Genomic DNA, 19,939 nt, shown 5'->3' on the forward strand with positions numbered 1-19,939 from the left:
GTTGAGGTTTTAATATCTAAATAAATACAGAACTGAAAGGCTCTGCAGCCTATTGCAGAAATAAACTGCACATATAGGAATGTAAAGGAGGAAATAAATGTTCTCAGTTGTCAGTGGGAACAAAACAATAACTAATGACAAACTCATAATAAATCAATAGATCTACTTAACTAGTAAAACCTCACTCTTATCTGTGTCTGGGCTCGATTATTTTTGCGGTTTTTCCAGGTAATCATTAAATATTCCACAGAACTGCCACCATACAGTTAAGATCATGAGAAGCAAACAAAGAGGATAATAGACCTCAAAGCTGCACTGTTCTCTTTCAGCTCCACAGCTGAGCCAAGCAAACTTTCAGTTACAGCTGTAGATCCAGACCCACATCACAGACATCCAGACTTGTATCCATAAAGTCCTATTACTGTATCAATACCATCCAAAACTACACCCAGTCTTCCTTATTTTGAAATATAATAAAATAATTTTATTTTGTATTTGTTTATATAATATTTTTTTAGTACAACTCTTCCTTAATCAGAAATTATTACAGCTCTGTTTTATTTATTTATCAAGAGGGATGCAAACTTTTGCATCTCCTTTCATCGTCAGAAGTAACAAAAATGGTCACGGAGTGTATAAAGTTATAGTGAAATACCTAAATATTACATCAGTGCAAACGTTTGCATCCCATGTGTTGAATAAATTCAAATTTATTTTCTGATGAAGAAACAATTTTACTGGCTGAATGTGCATTAAATGTTAAGTTGATGAAAAATGTTTTACATTTTTTGGCGTTTCAAAACAAAGTGGGTCCTAACTTTTGGAACCAACTGAGAGTGTCTTTTGAAGACATTAATGGGAGTCTGGCAGAAGGGTCGAGGTTTTGTCTGACAGATGATGACCAACCTTTCAATATGAGCTAGCAGCGCTGCCTTTGTCACCTGATTCTTCAGATTAGTTTGATATGAACATGTTCAGTGTTGTTTTCAGATCAGTTGTCTCAGTTGTTATTTCTTTCCCATTTATAGAGCCTACAGTATGTACCCGCTTTAGTTTTCACATTCTTTTACAATACTGATTCATACTGGTCAATTTAACTTAGGCTTTTTTAACATAAATGTACAAAAAATGCCCAAGTGAAGTATATATCTCTACAAAGCAATCAAAGTAAAATAAAGTGAGTGTATAGGTATTAATTGCCTTTAAAGTAAGAAGGTAAATAGTCGCTTATATAGCGCTTTTATCCAAAGCGCTTTACAATGTTGCTTCCCATTCACACACACTCACACATCGATGGCTGCCATGCAAGGTGCTCACCTGACCCACCGGGAGCAACTTGGGGTTCAGTGTCTTGCCCAAGGACACTTTGACTTGTAGCCAAGGAGCGGGGATTGAACCGCTGACCCTGTGGTCCACGGTCAATTGCCTTACCAACTGAGCTACAGCCGCCGAAGGTCCAAGAAGGAAACTAGTGAGCAAGAAGTTAAGACACCTATGACTCCTCTAAAGGAGTTACAACCTTCAACAGCTGAGATGGGCTACATGTTGCCTGTTTCGTCAGCACTTGAAGTGGAAGTATTTCAAAATGGAGTTTTTTGAACTGATGACTAGTGAAGAACTGTGAGTGAGACAACTCAGAAACGACATAAAGAGTGAGAAATTTTAGTTAGCCAAAGATTCACACTGTGTAATCCTTTAATTATTAACAATATTTAAAGTCGATAAGGACAAATGATTGATTGCTTGAAACATGACACCTTAAAAAACAGGCAGATAATCGTTTCATAACTTGGCATAGAGAAAGATTTTTATTGTCTCCTAGTTAACTGATTCTGTAGATATATCTGTCAGAAAATTGGTCACAATCCAGAAAACACATGGGTGTGTCATGTGTGTCAGGGGGGAGAAGTAGGAGGTGTTAACCAGCAGCATATAAGCAAATGTAGACGTTCACAGATCATCAGGCTGGAAGCTCCAGTTAGAAGTCAAAGAGACTGATAGAGAACTCAGGTGATCTACACAACTTCACCAGGTAAGAACAGGTCTGTTATTAAACATAGTTGCCTTTACGATTGACACTGGAAGTGTTTCTGACAGAAACGTTCTGCCAGTCTGTCTCTGTCTTGTCTTTTGTTGTCTTGTTTAGTGTTAGAGAGAAAGTGGGAGGGAAGGTGTCCCAGGACATGAACATGCAACTATAGCTGTGCTGGTATTTTGACCTCTTCTTAAATGTTCTCCCTCAGGTTGAAGACATGGCTTTAAATCAAATTGCAGTGGCTGCCTTGGGTCGACCTTTCTCCTTAGGAATGTTGTATGATGCTCGCAAAGATGAACTCTACACAGGTAAACTTTGACCCCCAACAGCCACAGTGTTTTCCATTTACTCATTCAATTAAGCTATTTAAAGTCACCATATACAATGCGCTGTAAATATTAATGAAAGAAAGAAATTCATCTTGTCTCTCTTCAGACCTTCCAGTCATTACTGACTAGTTGTTAAGTGTATTGCCCACTCAGTTGTCAGCTGCTCCCAGACTGCCAAGGTGTAGGAATCTTTGATACGTCGGAAACAGTCTTTATGCCTGTACTGGCCAGTCTTTGACAGTCTTTGCTAGTGTTCAAGTGTGTCCCCATAGTGTGAATGTGACTGCAAATGTCTGTCTGTGTATGTCTCTCTGTGTTGTCTCTCTGAGAGAGACTGGGGACCTGCCCAGGGTTTACCCAGCCTCTCGTTTTGTGAGGGCTGGAATAGGGTCCAGCTCCTGAACAGGACAAACAATGACATCAATCAAACGACAAATTTGATCAAATGTAAGAACCCTTTTTCTACTAAAAGCTTGATATTGCTTTTTTTTTTTTTTTACAGGCTTCACATTGTGGGATAAAAAAACAATAAATGAGAACATGTCTGTGCACAGTCAGCACAGCAGTGTCTTTGAAGTTACTGCATCTGACTCCATCGAATCAAAGTCTTCTCTGCTTGACATTGATGCGTCTTTGAAGGCCAGTTTCATGAGTGGATTGATTCAAGTTGAAGGTTCTGCCAAGTATCTGAATGATCAGAAAAAATTCAAGAATCAGAGCAGAGTCACTCTTCAGTATCATGCTACCACCACCTTTGAGCAGTTGTCAGTGACTCATCAAGAAGCCAAGAGCCTGCTGCAAACTGTCGAGAATGACTCTGCTACACATGTGGTCACCGGCATCCTTTACGGGGCAAATGCTTTTTTTGTGTTCGACAGTGAGAAGTTAGATGCCAGCAGTGTTCAGAACATCCAGGGCAGCATGCAAGCTGTGATCAAGAAGATCCCCACATTTGATTTTGAGGGGAAAGTTCAAATCAAGCTGAGTGATGAGGAAAAAGCCCTGACTAACAAATTCTCCTGTAAATTCTATGGTGACTTTATTCTTGAAAGCAACCCTGCAACATTTGAAGACGGAGTAAAGACCTACATACAACTTCCAAAGCTGCTGGGACAAAAGCAGGAGATTGCTGTTCCACTGAAGGTCTGGCTGACGCCACTCAAGAAATTGGATGTTGTGGCCGTTGAGGTGAAGGGTGGGATCTCCATTGGACTAGTGAGGAAAGCGGAGAAAGCTCTTGAAGACATAAGACAAATTGAGATGAGATGCAATGATTGTCTGGAAGAAAAAGTGCTTGAGAATGTCCCACAGGTTTATAAAAAGTTGAAATATTTCCAAACTCTCTGTAAAGACTTCACATCCACACTCCAACAGACCATGGCGAAGACGTTTCCTTTAATTCGTGCAGGTGAAGAAGATGATGCCTCAGTGGAAAAACTCTTTGATGACAGGGAGAAGTCGCCGTTCAGTTACGACAACTTAAACAATGTGATGACAGACAAAGAAAGAGAAATCTCTGCCATCAGGTCCTGTGTAGACATAATGGGGGGAACAAAGGCCAAGATGGTCCCGAATCAGTCAGAGATGATGAAAGAGATTCATAATTCAACTATCGATCATGCTCTGTGCTTTGTTTTCACCTCTGTGGAACGTACTGACCCCAACCTTGACCAGTTGGCCAACTACTTATATGGACATGGATCACATAACGGCGAAAACCCCACTCCACCAACACAGGACCAGTGGTACAACACGGAAGAAACTTTAATAAGAATGAGAGAAAAAGCCAAAGCTTTCCGTGAGTTTGCCATAAATCTGAAGAACAACAGCAGAATCACCTTCCTTGTAGCAGCTGTACCAAACAAGAAATACAAAGGTGCCACCATCTACCATTACAAGGACGGCGTTCTGATCACTGAGGATTTCTCAAAGCCTAACATCCCTGATGTGAACACTGTCACAGACCGAAGAGATTTAATCTGGTGTAAGTTCTCAGCTTCCTCTTTCAGCTAAAATACATCAAACTGTACAAATTTGTGTCCTTTGGAAACCAAATTCATTACTTTCCATCAATCATGGGCTATAAATTCAGATGCTTATAATAATGTACCATTAAATCTGATCCACCTCAACCAAGCAGAGTTAGTTTGCCCCAAGTAATGTGTTTATGCATTAAATAATGGAGGACCAAATGTAATTGTAAAGCAGTATACAGAGATTGGTGTGGATGACTAATTACAGTGTTTTGGTCTCTCATCAGACGCCTGTGATCTCACCCTGGACCCCAAAACCGCCAGCAACTGGCTCACTCTGTCTGAGGGAAACAAGAAGGCAACATGTGGAAAAGCTCAGAGTTATCCTGATATCCCAGAGAGGTTTGATCCACGACCACAGGTTCTGTGTGCACAGGGGCTAATGGGGCTTCATTACTGGGAGGTAGAGTGGAGTAAATGTTACAAGAATGATGTTGGCGTAGCTGTTACATACCAACGAATTGAAAGGAAGGGAGAAAAGAAGGAGAGTGGGCTTGGATCTAATGAAATATCCTGGTATTTCGGTGAGAAAGAAGGGCTCAGTGCATGGCATAATGGTCAGGTGTGGAACGGCCCTGTTCCCCCCACTGGATGCAAAAGAGTTGGGGTGTTCCTCAACTGGCCTGCTGGAACTCTGTCCTTCTATGATGTGACCTCCAGGTCACTGAGACACCTCTACACCTTTAACAACAAGTTCACTGAGGCTGTTTACCCAGGCTTCTGGGTTTGGTTCATGTCCAATTATGCCTCCCTGTGTTCAATTTGTTAAGAAGGAAAAACATTTTGCACACAGTTAATGTGCATTATAAAGTATCACACCACCAGTACAACTTACATTGTCAGTTTTAAATGGTTGTTCCATGGGCAACTACCACAGAGAGTGAATGAAAATTTCTTACACTAAAACCAAGAGCAAATTTTCAAATAATGCTTTCGGCTTGTCCCTTCAGGGGACGCCTCAGCGGAACATGTTCCGCACATTAATTTTGCATGTGTTTTTTTTTTTTTTTTACGCCGGATGACCTTTCTGCCACAACCCTCCCATTTTGCCCAGGTCTCCACCCTTCGTGGCTAGTTGGGCCCACGCTTGGTTAGGTAGTATTTGGGCCCGCTGCCTTCTGCATCCCAGTCCAATGCTATACCACTGAGCCAACACTGGGAGCCCCCCCCCCCCCCCCCCCCCCCGAAACAAAGAAAATAATACAGCCAAAACTTTATTAATTACTTTCACAAATTATTATTATTTAGGTCTCTTTTTTTTCTTTTCCTAACCTAACCCATTACTGTATGGAGGTAGATTACTTGTTTTCTCATTCAAATTAGAGAAAATGATTGCAATGTATTTTAAATACGGCAAAGTTGCTATTTAGTTTTACTTCTCTGCTTTTATTGGTGCACAGCTGCATTTCTTGGTGTAATACTACCACCTGCACATCTTTACTCAATATAGCTAATAGAGCTCAGTGTAAAATTTTTACACTGTATGCTACCCTGTCTTCTAAAAATTGCATTCCTTTTATTAATTTTAAGTTTTTTTTGTGTTTTTAATTTGAGCATCACTTGTACATAAAAGGGTTTTCAAGGATAAAATTAATTAAAAGAAATAATGCATTCATATTACTCACATTACAAAATGTCAATGACTAAAGTGGTGATTGGTTTTCTCTTTAAGCAAATCTAATGTACCACTCAGGAATCCTCTGGTTGTGGTTCTGAACCTATGAAAACTGGACCAGCACGTGCCCTGATCACAGCCTGGGTTGATTTAATCCCTGTAGTTCTGAAGAGTCACATTATAATTTCCTCGAGCTTTGTAAAATCACAACACTGTTTGCTCTTTGACTGGTTACTATGTTCAATAAAGAGGAGTCCTGAGTTGATTTTTGTGTGCAGTTTGGTTTTTACCTGTTTGTCCTAAGGTCCAATTGAATGGATGCTTATAGTTAAAATTATTCTTAAGTTTTATTTTGTAAGTCGTGATAACAGCAGAATGGACAGAATTTGGACAATAGTCAATACTTGTATTGATCAAATGAGAGTGTGTGAAATATTTATCATTACATAAAACAGTTCCTACTAAAATCTACAGATGCTACGTACAACAAGTGAACAGAAAAGTTAATTTCATTTTCGGGGCTCCTTCTACAAACTGTGTGCACAAAAATAAAAAATAAAAAGCCGGATGTGACGTGGAGACAGCGCGAGAGAGGGCGGCACCAAGATAGTAACATGGCGGCATCCGGTCAGTGAACCAAAAACAAAGTAACTCCTTAACCATTTTTTTTTTTTTAAAACGGACTATTACCACTGGATTTAAGACAAAACTAAGGCAGCTCAACACGCAGATAATACCAGTATTTTCTCGCTATACCCTTGAAGACTTAACGGACCTGGAAGCTCCCACTGCAACATGGTCAACAACACACAAACATCCCAGCACGACTCCTCCAACTCAGCAAAAAACGAAAAACATCATCATCTACAGACACCAGCGACTTAAAACTAGGGACGTGGAGGTCAGTGTACTCGCATCCACTAATAGAAAATCAGATGTATTTGTCCCACTTCACGACCTAATCAAATAACTCCAAACAAGCCTAGAATTCCCTCACAACTACATTGACTGGGACTGAAACAACTGAGAAACAATAGAACAGTTATTCCAGCCCAAATTCCAGCCTCTATTTTTTTGAGGAGGCTCAGGTCTGTTAACATTTGTTGAACCGTGCGAAGCATGGTCGATGAGTCTTTACAGTGGACTGAGAGCTGCAGACACCAACAGACTCAATAAACTGATCAGAAGGGCCAGTGACACTGCGAGGATGGAGGTGATCAGTCTAACAGCACTGTTGAGCAGAAAGATGCTGTGCAAGCTGCGCGGGATACTGGAGAATGGCTTCCTGTCTCCCTCTGACTTTCTTTCTCCCGCCTGCTCAGTGTGTTTAGAGTTTAGTTTTTTTAGCCGCTAAAGTTATAACGCATAATATCACTTAAGCATTAGAATATATGAAATAGTGTACTATCAGTATTTGAAATATAGTAAAAGTATATAGTAAAAAGCTTGGCTGAAAGTTATAATGTATTCCTATTCATAGTGAACAAAAACTGTTCTACTGATATGCTTAAAAAAATGTAAATACATTGGCAGTTGCACAATAACCCAAAATCTCATGTTTTGATTCTGGATAAAAAAACCTTTTGGTGGAAGCTTACTGGAAACTTCCAGTGGATTGCTGTTTAGATGAAGAATGCAATAACCAGACCCATTTTGAAACCATTTTACTGTATAGCTTTTTTTTTTATAAAGTTCCTCATGTTTGGACTCTAATAAAACTCAAAGATTACCTGAAACATTCAGTGGATTCTTGTTTAGAGTGATGCTGATTATCACTATACCGATTTTGAAGCCATTTTACTGTACAATTGTTTTGTAAAGTGAACTGAGCACCTCCCCTGCATTTATGTCATCACTGCATGACATTAACTTTGTGTCTTCTTTCTCCCGTAGTTGTCCTCCCTCTCCGCTTTCCACTCACCCCACCCGGTCAAGGCAGATGGCCGCCATCCCTGAGCCTGGTTCTGCTGGACGTTCCTTCCGTTAAAGGGAGGTTTTCCTCTTTACTGTTGTGTACAGTTTGCTCAAGGGGGATGTTTTTGCTTTTCCTCTACATATCTGTACAGTCGTGACTTTACTTTGTAAATTTCCTTGAGATGACTTTGTTATGAATTGGTGCTATAGCAATAGTGGTACTTAGTTCACCAAGTAAGAGCAGATGAAAGAGAGAGATGCCTTTGCCTGTTTTTACCAGGGTAACACGATTGTTAAGTGTAAGAGGACTGAAGTGTCCCAGGAGAGGAAAATACAGTGTTAGCTTGATGAAATGTCACATGTGGTTGTGTTTTGACATGTTCTTGGATATTTTCCCACAGGTTGAAGACATGGCAAATTAAGGTGGCTGCCTTGGGTCGACCCTTCGCCTTAGGAATGCTGTATGATGCTCGCAAAGATGAACTCTTCACAGGTAAAATCTGACTGACAACAGCAACAGTACTTTCCACTTACTCATTTAGTTCAGCTGGTTTTTATTGTACCAGGTACAAATAGTACAGCATCATAATTTGGTCCTTCTGCTGTCTAGAGGTGCATGGTTGTATCTACCAAGTTGCAAAAACCTGCAGCTTTTATTAACAATAAAAGACAATAAATATTTAATCTTTTGAATGTACGTACTGCATTCGAAGATCCTTTTACAAATACACAAATCTTAATTGCAGTTACTGATTTGTGTACATGATTTATGAATATAGTACATGACAGAAATCGGCATTTCACAGTACAATTTCTCTTTCCCAAGAGATAAAAAATATCAAATGTAAAATCAAAGGACAAATATGATCAAAAGTAACAACCATTATCTACTAACAGATTGATAATGATTTGTTTTTTTTACAGGCTTCACATTGTGGGATAAAAAAACAATAAATGAGAACATGTCTGTGCACAGTCAGCACAGCAGTGTCTTTGAAGTTACTGCATCTGACTCCATCGAATCAAAGTCTTCTCTGCTTGACATTGATGCGTCTTTGAAGGCCAGTTTCATGAGTGGATTGATTCAAGTTGAAGGTTCTGCCAAGTATCTGAATGATCAGAAAAAATTCAAGAATCAGAGCAGAGTCACTCTTCAGTATCATGCTACCACCACCTTTGAGCAGTTGTCAGTGACTCATCAAGAAGCCAAGAGCCTGCTGCAAACTGTCGAGAATGACTCTGCTACACATGTGGTCACCGGCATCCTTTACGGGGCAAATGCTTTCTGTGTTTCGACAGTGAGAAGTTAGATGCCAGCAGTGTTCAGAACATCCAGGGCAGCATGCAAGCTGTGATCAAGAAGATCCCCACATTTGATGTTGAAGGAAAAGTTCAAGTCAAGCTGAGTGATGATGAAAAAGCCCTGACTAACAAATTCTCCTGTAAATTCTATGGTGACTTTATTGAAGTCACCATAGTCACCATCTTCGTCACCTGCACAAATTAAAGGAAACTTCTTCTCCATGGTCTGTTGGAGTGTGGATGTGAAGTCTTTACAGAGAGTTTGGAAATATTTCAACTTTTTATAAACCTGTGGGACATTCTCAAGCACTTTTTCTTCCGGACAATCATTGCATCTCATCTCCATTTGCCTTATTTCTTCAAGAGCTTTCTCTGCTTTCCAAAATACATCAAACTGTACAAATTTGTGTCTTTTGGAAACCAAATTCATTACTTTCCATCAATCAAGGGCTATAAATTCCGATGGTTATAATAATGTACCAGAAGGTCAATAATGGAGGACCAAATGTAAATGTTTGCTGAAATGTAAAGCAGTATACAGAGATTGGTGTGGATGACTAATTACAGTGTTTTGGTCTCTCATCAGACGCCTGTGATCTCACCCTGGACCCCAAAACTGCCAGCAAGTGCCTCACTCTGTCTGAGGGAAACAAGAAGGCAACATGTGGAGCAGCTCAGAGTTATCCTGATATCCCAGAGAGGTTTGATCCACCTCCACAGGTTCTGTGTGCACAGGGGCTAATGGGGCTTCATTACTGGGAGGTAGAGTGGAGTTAATGTTACAAGAATGAAGTTGGATTAACTGTTACATACAAAACAATTCAAAGGAAGGGAAATGGTAGTGAGACTGGACTTGGTTCTAATGAATAATCCTGGTATTTCGGTGAGAAAGAAGGGCTCAGTGCATGGCATAATGGTCAGGTGTGGAGCAGCCCTGTTCCCCCCACTGGATGCAACAGAGTGGGGGTGTTCCTCAACTGGCCTGCTGGAACTCTGTCCTTCAACTGCATTGATACTCATAGCTAAAATAATTCTTACGATTTCCTTTGTAAGAGAGTTTGTCATAACAGCAGGAAGGATGAAAGTGAATTGGGGGATAGTCAATAGTTTTATTTATCAAATTAGAGTGATGTTTATCAATACATAAAACTGTTCTTATTAAAATCCACTCTTACAGATACTATGAACAAAAAGTAAGCAGAAAAGGTAATTTCACTTTTGGGCACATTCACTACCTGTGTCCAAAGCTCATACACTACTTATTCTGCAGCTCCTCAGTTTAACTTAATGGTGTGGTTTGCCCTTTAAATGGTGCACAGTAGATGGCTCACACACATGCAAACTCTCAAAAGTTTAAATGCATGAAAACGTTTAGCCACAGAGGCAATGCATTGTGGGGGGATCTGCGTCAACCAAGCTGATTGGATAATGTCGGGATCGAAACCAGAATAGAACTGGAAAGAAGAATGGAAAAGTAGAATTGTTCATATCTGTGTAGATGTTCACAATGATTTTATATAATATTCCACCCATGCATTTAATTTCTGTGTCACCATTCTGGATTGTTTTTTCAATTTCAGCAATTTTTCAGTACCAATCAGTACCTCACATCACGTCACATGCATTACTTTACTGGTTTGCAAAACAGCAGCTCAGTGTCGGCAAACGTTAATACATCCTCACCCAGAAAGATTGTTAATCCAAACTGGTGATGCTCTACATATGGCAGGATGGACTTTGTTTTTCGACAGAAACTTCATGTCACCAAACAGTATCACGTATCTGTGGGTCATTTTTGAAAATGACAAAATATGTAGTATATTACAGGAGGACAGTCCCCCCCCCAAACGCTCACTGAATGTGTCACCCTTGCCTCTAGTAAATTGTCTCGTATGAGTTGTCTCACTGGGAAAATACATTGTACAACAGACATTATATACAATTATGTTCCATACTTCTGTTTCCTATTTGCCAAACTCCTACAAGTGTTCACAGCTGAGCTGCAGACACATCATGTAAACCATCAACCCAAAAAGGATCAGGCTGAAACCGAACGCAGCATGAAGGTCTGTTACATGAACGCAGCCTAAAATGCCCAGAGCCTCTGTTTCTCACAGGAAGTGTCTGTTTCCCTGTTTGTATTCTGTGCAGGTTTGTGTTGCTCGTTACGTCCCCACGGATCTCAGCTGCCTGCAGATTTGAACAAAAGCACCTCAGAAAGGCCTCTGCATATCGACAGCTGAGCTCCAGCTGTCGCCTTCGGTGGAAGGACAGCTTGAATAAAGATGAAGCACTGGCCTCGCCAGCATGTTCTTGCATTTCCAATATAACTTGATTTCCTTATTAAACTCCCAACTATTTCCGTGTTGTGTCAAATTCTGAAAAGGCTGCAGCAACAGCTCAAGGTTTTCTGCCTTTCTGCACCATTTCTCTTCAAGGAATGAGACGCGATGACATGACGGAGACAGGTCAGACTTGTCAGCTTTAATGAAAAATTATTCTTCTCTTCTGTGATGATATTCTGATTTCTGCTGCTGCTCTTCTTTATCCTCCAGAACTTTTTAAATGAGAGACAAGCCCCAAACTTTCACAGATTGTGTCCGTTTGCTTCAACTTTCCTCTAGCTAATGAACAACGCAGCTATTAGACAGAAGGAAAGACAGTTTTGTTTCTCCTGTGTCTTGGACTAATGGCTGGTTTTCTGTCTGGGTCAGAAATGTTGCAGCAGATACAAATGATCTTTGTGAAAAGTGAGAAATATTGTACAGATTTTACATTACTGCATGAGGCTTAAACTTACTGGGTGATGCTGATGCAGAAACATTCATGTTTGTCTACGATTAAATACTGGAGCCTGGATTTTTTTGCAAAATGAAGCAGAGTTTATTTAAATCTGTTTGCTGTGGTTTTTATTGTGCTTATAACCTCATATTGAAAATGTGGAAGCCTACTACTGACAGAGGCCACAGATGAGCATTTGCAGTCCTCTGGTGAGTAAATGTTTGTGCTTGTTACTCAGATAAGTTATTTTACCTTATGTATTACTCATTGTCATAGCAACACTGTTTGTCCTGACAAAATCAAAGTAACGGGAATTTTTCCAGCCAGTGAATGTAGAGTAGACATTCATCTTGCACTGGCTTAAATGTCAGATTTCAACTCAATCTTTGCCATGGTGACAACAAAAGTAACTGTAAGATCATGACTGAACATTTATATTTAACTTTTACCATAATATTACAATAATTCATTACTAGAAATGTGTTAGGACCCAACACTGGCAGGCAGTGATCATGTTCTTTATTTCTATAGTTTGTAACGTTTGTGTTTTGTCTTTTTAAGGAGACGCCTTGTAGTTTGGCCACATTTGGTCTTTGTCAAGGAGCAGAGCACTTTACAGTAAGGTCCATAATTATTTGGACCCCCACACAATTTCCATCATATTACAATTAGTCATTTGCAGACACTTGCGTCATATTGTCATCAGACTGTGAAAACGAACGGTCTCCGCTCCAATTCAGGACTTTTGCAATAGGCCAGGATCAGATCACATCAGACATAAACCCTGCTTCCACCAGTGTTAGGCCTGAGGGAAGTACGTATTTTAGTTTTCTAAAGCAGTTTAAAGAGGAGCCACCATCCTCTGCTTTGCACAGATCACCCGCTGAGGGAAAAGATCTACAAACCAAAATTAAATGAAAACTGTTGCAGGCTGAGATGATGCAACAACAAGCAGCAGCTGCCCTGTGATTCTTCCCACAATAGATGAACACAGCACGTCCTCCAAACATCTCCTGGTGTGAAGGCAGAATTATTTCTTCCACATTTGACTTGAACAAATACATGAGAAAGCTTCTCAGTTGCAGTGATGAGTTTATTTATAGTTGCTCTCCAGCCCTACAGACCTACACACTCGTGCTGCGTGACGTCATTTCCTACTCTGAAGTCTTCCTGCAGCCAGCTCACACGGCTGCCTCGCTGCTGATGGACCTACAGCCTACTATGCACGACAGTATTGCTTTGTTTGCAAAGTTGATAACTGCGCGTCCGCTGGCGGCTGAGGAAACACTCGTGCAGTCTGCAGCCAAATGATCCTCGGAGTCTCTAAAGTCAGTATGAGCGGAGTTTACAACACTTGTGAACTTTACTCAATACATTCATTTGCAAACATGTAGATGTCTCATCAAATATTTCACAGTTGCAATTCAATAATAAATTCAAACCAGCTCAGCTTATTAGACGAAGAGCTGAACCCTTGACCCATAGCTCCTCCTTTTCTGTGAAGAAAGGCCGTAAAAGGGTTCAAATAATATGAGATTTAAGTTTCTTTCCAGCATCAGTAAAATCTTATTTTAATCCTTTGCTCAATTTGTAAAAGACGTGTCATAATAGCTGTTGTCGCTCTCCAAGTGTGTGTTAAAGCAGGAATGAAATTTGATTATTCTAAGATGTAACTATTTTTTAATGATGCAGAACAAAGTGAAGATGAGAGTGACTTATTGACTGATCAAACATTTGATGTGATGGTTAAAAATTGTGAAAAAGATTTTGTTTTCTGAATATGGCAAATTATTGTAGCACAATAACGTTTTTTTTATTAAGTGCTGGGTTGATCAGAGAAAAAAAATGCTGAAATAAAAATGGTTATTTCTTCAGTGCAATGAAGAATAGAGGCATTGTAGTCATTGTGTCACAAGAAATCCACAAGTTCAGCTTGTCTGATCAACAATAAGTGAAAGGATAAAGTCAAAAAGTCACACATGCTCCCACTTGTCCGACTTCACCACGGTCCCCAAATGACCCTTTTATCGCTTAAACAGTCCACAAGTGTGTGTGTGTGTGTGTGTGTGTTACCGACCACATGCGACTTCAGTTAAGAAAAACACTTTTTCTTCTAACAAATGAACGGTGTTGCACTTTTGAATGTCCATGTTAGGAGAATAAGGTCCCAAAACACCGGATTATCACTGATGTTTGTTGGCCCACAATCACAAATTTGCCTTGAGGCACTTCACACTCTGCACAGCAGCGCCACTCTTTGTCCTCAGGTCCTCAAATCCGATAACTCCCCAAACCCCTTTTAGCAGGAAGGAACATGGAGGAAACCAAGAAGAGGGATGGGCAGACTCCAGGTTCTACAGAGGAAAGTGCTGCGATTGTTTACTCAACCTGAACATCAAGATCACGCTGATTGTGATGAACATCACCTTGACCGAACTGTGACGGTGTTTTAACCAAGGCCTCACCTTTTCCAGACTTTACTTAGTAGTTTGTGTGCCAAAGCCCAACAGTCTGTAGCCAGTGCACAGCATCGATCATATCTGAGGGAAGCAACAAACAACTTATTAGGTCATTCAGGTGGGACAATTCGTTTTTGGAAGGACGGGTCCACAAGACTGCAACTGTGCAACAGAAACTGCAGAAGTGCCACGTTACTCTCAGAGAAAGTCTTTCACCGTTGTTGTTCTGCACAAAGTCAGCGCGGTGGATTTTTTCCCCCCAATCCACTACATTTTAAGCACATTAGAAAGGGATTTGATTTTATTCTTGAATAAATAGGCGCCAAAGGATGCGGCACAAATGTGACGCCTTAGGAAGTGTCAGTATCTGACACAGTGGGATGAGAACGTGTTAGGAAGGACAGCAATATTTGTCCCCAAAGACTTTTATTCTGTTTGCAGCAAGTAAAAGAAGTCCTCCTACCTTTGGACACTGTCCTGTTTTGGCCCCATGGAGGACAATACAATGGAAACAGAACACTGCTGCTTTAACTGATGTTCAAACACTTTTTCTGCTGTATGATCTTACGCACACACACACACACATTGTCAGTTATTGTCAATATGTGCGTTGTGCAGGGAAGCAATGAAAGTGTGTAATGATGCTACCTGACAGCCCATTAAACCTCAGAGAGATGAGGATGCAATTAGACTGTCATCCACTCTGGAGTTAGTGCCGACAAAACAGATGGAAGGAGCTAACGGAGAGGAGGAGGTTTATTTTTGGAGGGTGAGGGCTCTTTTCAGGATGAGCGGGCGATTTGGGTGCAGACGCTTCACATGATATCAAATGATTGAGAGATGATGATTATTGTGTGTGATCAGCTGTGTCACCGAGGCTCTGCTCGCCCCGGATTGATTCAGCTGCTGAGCTTAAAAGAGACGAGCTGAAGATGAAGTTTTCCATCAAGGAGAAACGAAGTCACTCGCTTCGCCCTTTTAGAAAAAAATCAAGGCTTGTACAACAAAAGGCAGAGTTCACTTTAAACGGAGCTCCACATTTAATGCACACGTCACGTTTTCACGCAGAAAGATTAAATATTAAACCAACACATTAACGGAAAAAAGTAAACAGAGGCTGTTAACAAGGCCTGGAGCTCAACTCTGCAATAATTACCAGGGCTGTGGGTACCAGCAAACTAAGTCAGCAGAGATCAGCACTTGCCTCAGAACATAAAGGGAGGACTCGTGTTTAAGACGTTTTATAAGTAAAACTTGGTTTTCTTCGTGTTTAACAACTGAAGATGATGATGATGCGGCATCGACCTGCTCAAGTGAGCTCTTCCTCACCTGGACAAAGTCGAATCATGGTCATAGCTGGATGTAGCAGCTTCCCCCGAATTACTGACAGACTGACAGGCTGCTTCGTCACTATCTGAAACTGCTGAAAGGTCCCTTTGGAATAAGAACAATTTGTATCTATAGTACAAGGTTTGGTTGTTTGGAGAGAAAAAAGGGTCAAATGACACGTTTTATTCTTTCTGTGATATTTCCTTCACTTCATCTGAACCTTTTTGCTTTCAGTTACAGCCTGTGGCCAGTAGGAGGTGTGATGTTCCACCAGTGGACATAAGTGATCCAGCTGCAACAGCTCTGTGCGTGTGTGTGTTGGGTGTGCGCGCTAGATACAATATGATGACATAAACTAACAGACCATAATATCTTAATGTCACGAGATAACTGTGTAAAAATGTGTATCTGCGGAATTTCAACGTGTGAGCTCTGGAATGAAGCATTTCAACTCATGCAACTGATTTTAAAATGGTTTATTTGCCACAAGAAGTGGGAGATTTTTTTTTCTTTTTAATCTTCAAAAGTCACAAGAATCTGGAGACACGTGTTTTCCTCCAAACAGCCACAAAACATCTTGAAGTGTAACATTACTGTGATCATGGACATGTATGCAACGTATAGGAATCATTGCTAATGCACAACCTTTTTTTATTTAAATATATTTTATTATTTGTAACTGATAATTATAAATTTGACTCTGTATAATATTTATAATATAATGAAATAGCTGAAGGTGCTGCATGTTAGCGATCATGATGATGAGGGCATATAAATGAGAACTATGAACCACGATGATTATGACCAGTGATGACATACTGATCAGTACTGATGCAGATCAAACATTAAATGTTCCAGATATTAACAAAGGATGTGAGATATGGTGTCCTGGTGTCCTGGTGTCCTGGTGTCCCGTCTCACCTTAGACTCTACTCAAAGTCTGAGTCAAACAGCTGTGAATCGCTTTAGTGTCTCTGGAAACTGAATTTTCTAAGTAAAACCTGTTTATTCCAGAGAAAATAGTCCCTCAGGCCAGTGAACAAGTTCTCTGATAAGCACACGAAAACAAACTAATACCAAATCAATATAAATAAATGATGAGCGAGCGCTACATTATTTATATGCAACCAAAAAAATGACTCATCCAATTATAAGGTAAATTGTGTGTGAATCCTTTGGTTCACACACGCTGAGTGATCGGTTTCACTGTTTTCTGACAAACAATTTCATTGATTTCCAGACTTTTTCAGATCAAATTCAAATCATTGTATTTGATGAAATGTGAGGTCAAAGTGTTTGGAACATTAAAAACAAATTAGACTTTGTCTTTAATGTTTTGACCTGCAAACAGAAAAGTTGCCAACACGGTTATCGCTGCATGTTGCTACTGAGTTAGATCCATCAGTTAATGAACAGATACTCAGCTCAGATGCTTCACTTTTGTCCCTTCAGGGACTCCGTGGAGGAGCTGTCCGCCGCGGCGTGGTGCTGAAACTGCATGGTGACCAGCACGAGGCGCCTGGGGGGAGTTCTGGGAAGGTTTTAGCCGAACTAGACTTGACCAAACAATTAAAAGACATTTCTGAGTCACATTCAGTCGCAAGAAATATCCTTTAATTGTAAGGTCAGGTGTAGTAAATCCTTCCTGCTGACTTCCGCCGGATCGTCACCTGGAATGACATCACGGGAAAGGTCAGTGACGCCACATGCGCACACACCGGTGATCTGTGTGACCTCACCAGTCACAGCATTCACGCAACACAAGACAAACATGCCCAAGGTTTAATTAACTGAGGGGTGAGAGCTGCAGCAGGGGCCCATCAGCAAACACCCCCTTGCAGCTCCTGCTTCTCCTTTTCCCGCGCCGAGACTCTATCGTGTCCTTGAATCCCGCCAGTGCTGAGGAGTCAGTCTTTCCATTTTCCTCTCATCTGTTCTTCCTCAAACACTATGGTGACCCGCTGTCCCTCCTCAGTTCGGTGGATTCCAGCCGTGTCGCTCCCTCTCTCTTCCTGGACGACGCTCCCGTGCAGCGCTGGGAGATTTTACGCACGCGGAGACACCAAAGGTTCTGTGCACAGCACTGGGAGTCAACGTGTCACGCATGTCTGAGTGTGTGCATGTGTGTGTGCGGGCAGTGGTGGGGGGGGGGACCTGTTCGGACACTTGGTGCCTCAAGTTCGTGCGCCGCGCGTCATCCACAGCCTCTCCGAGCCGAGCCGCTTCACGCCTCCATTTAGGCTCCTGCAGATTCACGCATCTACACCCCAGTCGGGACGCGACGGACCTACTCCAACATTCTTTTGGAGAGAACTGCAGCACCTTCCGCTTCCACGACAACCAACATATATCGCCTTGAATTTACGCACAGATGCCGAAATCAGAAGCCCGAGCAGAGCACGGCGATGACTCTGCAACACATGGAGTAAAACCAACGCGTGCAACAGTTTCACAGCACCGCGGCGATGCAGCTGTGACGGATCCTCTCGTCTCTGAACAAACGTACTTCAGTGTTTAGGAGTGAAACGCGAAGTCCTTTCCACCTCTCATCACGCTGAACCTACCGCGGCAGCGAGCGAGCGTCCGTCCTGTGCGCCACCACCTCTCCGTGTCGTTCTCGTCCGCGGCGCGCACCGGCTCCCATCCACCGCTTCATCCTTCCATCTCTCTCCATCTCCATCTCTTGCCTCTCTTTTCTCCGCTCGGGCTTCCAGCGCCGTAGATAGAGGCTCTGCAATCACGTGGGTCGGGAGAGCAGCGAGAGAGACAGAGAGAGAAAGACAGAAAGAGAGTGAGAGGGAGAGAGAGAGAGAGAGCGTCCCTCCTCCTCCTCATCCGCAGTTTGCAGTGTGTTATGTCTCAGACTCGGAGCTAGAGAGTCAGAGCTGCTCGTCCGGCGGATCTCAACCTCTGAAACAAACCCCCGGTGTTTTCTCTCATCCTTCCCCTCTTTCCTCTTCACTTAGCCGGGTTTGTTTCTCTCCGGAGCCCTGGAAGCTTCCATTTCTCTCTTCTTCTGCCCCCGTTCTCCCTCTCCACTCCGGAGAACAGTTTGGTCTTTGGGATTTGGGTTTTTTATGACTATTGGTGGTGATTTCACTCAGCGCGGATTCCCGGTTGCTGCTACCGCTTTTACGCACCGACGCTTATTTTGGATTTGCTCATCACTGGAGAAAAGCACAAAAATCAGCGAGGTGGATCCGTGGATGCGCCTTTTTGGCTCAAACTGGAGATGGAAATGCTGATATTGTTATTTCATTCCCTGTGGATATTGAAGTGCAACACAGTGAGCGCGGACTCCATCATTCACATTGGTAAGACACCAGCGATGATTTTCTTTCTGGTTTTGCTGTGCGGGGCTTCGGCTGTGGGGACAGACAGGGTGGCTGGGTGCAGACACGGCTCGGTTGGTCCAGCGTAGACAGATGAATGGTGTTCAAGTTGGCTTATGGCAGAATGTGAATATCTGAGTTTGTGTTCGTGCACAGGCTTTCAAACATTTCCTCTCTCAGGTATGGTTGTCATTTTGATCCGTGTCTGGATAATGTTGAAAGAGGGGGGTGGGGATGTGGGGTGGGGGTTGGGGGGGGGGGGGGGGGGGGGGGGGGGGGGGGAGGCTGTTGCATCCAGGCTCAGACGCACACAGCGCAGCCTTGTAGAAGTCCCCGCAAAGTGTTGCTCCGCTCCATCCCCCGCTCCATCCATCCATCCATCCTCTCATCCCTTTAACCCTTCTCATGCACATTCACGCGCCGAAAACCTGAGGCTGGCAGGAGAAACCGGTCCGACGTGGGTGTTTGGAGGGCTTTGCTTTATCCATCTATACTCCCCCGACCCTCCTCCCGCCCCCCCCTCCTCCTCCTCCATCTCTCTCTCCTTCTCCTCCCTCCATCTGTAAGCCTGAACTTTGAATGGGACGTGAGTGAAATGTTAATCAACTGTGCCAGGGGAAGTGATGACAAAGGGGACAAACGCCGACTGTTTGGGCTCTGAAACGACATGGCAACCAAAAGCCAGTTGAGCTGAGGAGGCACCAGCACCACTTTTCTGCTCACGTCTTCTTCCCCTCCTTCTCCTTTTAAGCATTTATTCACGACAAGTCACTTTTCAGCGGGAGCAGGAGTTGATGAAGGATGGGAGCT

General features: G+C 42.2%; 3 protein-coding genes across 11 annotated transcripts in view; all 3 read left to right on the top strand.

Annotated features, from left to right (window-relative positions):
• Nucleotides 1–1,948: 1,948 nt before the first annotated feature.
• LOC137105926 (stonustoxin subunit beta-like) lies at nt 1,949–13,896 on the top strand. Of its 6 annotated transcripts, XR_010911875.1 has the most exons (7): nt 1,949–2,032; nt 2,244–2,343; nt 2,867–4,348; nt 9,815–9,929; nt 11,380–12,218; nt 12,571–12,627; nt 12,885–13,896. XR_010911875.1 is itself a non-coding variant. In XM_067488747.1 (5 exons), the coding sequence occupies exons 2-5, from the start codon at nt 2,253–2,255 to the stop codon at nt 11,561–11,563; spliced, it is 1,872 nt and encodes a 623-aa protein (XP_067344848.1). In that variant the 5' UTR covers nt 1,949–2,032; nt 2,244–2,252; the 3' UTR covers nt 11,564–13,896. The 6 variants fall into 6 exon arrangements, 2 of the variants coding, with proteins under 2 accessions (XP_067344848.1, XP_067344847.1); XR_010911874.1 differs by having other exon boundaries at nt 11,380–12,627; XR_010911873.1 differs by having other exon boundaries at nt 12,571–13,896.
• LOC137105575 (cytolytic toxin-beta-like) lies at nt 7,139–9,817 on the top strand. The gene is given in 4 exon segments (XM_067487963.1): nt 7,139–7,333; nt 8,278–8,419; nt 8,851–9,207; nt 9,210–9,817. Coding segments are annotated over 4 exon segments (918 nt in total). The 3' UTR covers nt 9,434–9,817.
• A 3,285-nt stretch (nt 13,897–17,181) lies between the features above and the next one.
• The window catches only part of grid1b (glutamate receptor, ionotropic, delta 1b), a 441,163-nt gene continuing 438,405 nt past the window's right edge, over nt 17,182–19,939 (top strand). For all 4 annotated transcript variants that reach the window (XM_067488822.1, XM_067488819.1, XM_067488820.1 and 1 more), the window contains exon 1: nt 17,182–19,111. In XM_067488822.1, coding sequence (XP_067344923.1) covers nt 19,030–19,111 — 82 coding nt within the window. In that variant the 5' untranslated portion in view covers nt 17,182–19,029. The remainder of the gene's footprint in view (nt 19,112–19,939) is intronic.

The sequence above is a fragment of the Channa argus genome, chromosome 20 (genome assembly GCF_033026475.1).
Source record: "Channa argus isolate prfri chromosome 20, Channa argus male v1.0, whole genome shotgun sequence".
NCBI lineage: Eukaryota > Metazoa > Chordata > Actinopteri > Anabantiformes > Channidae > Channa > Channa argus.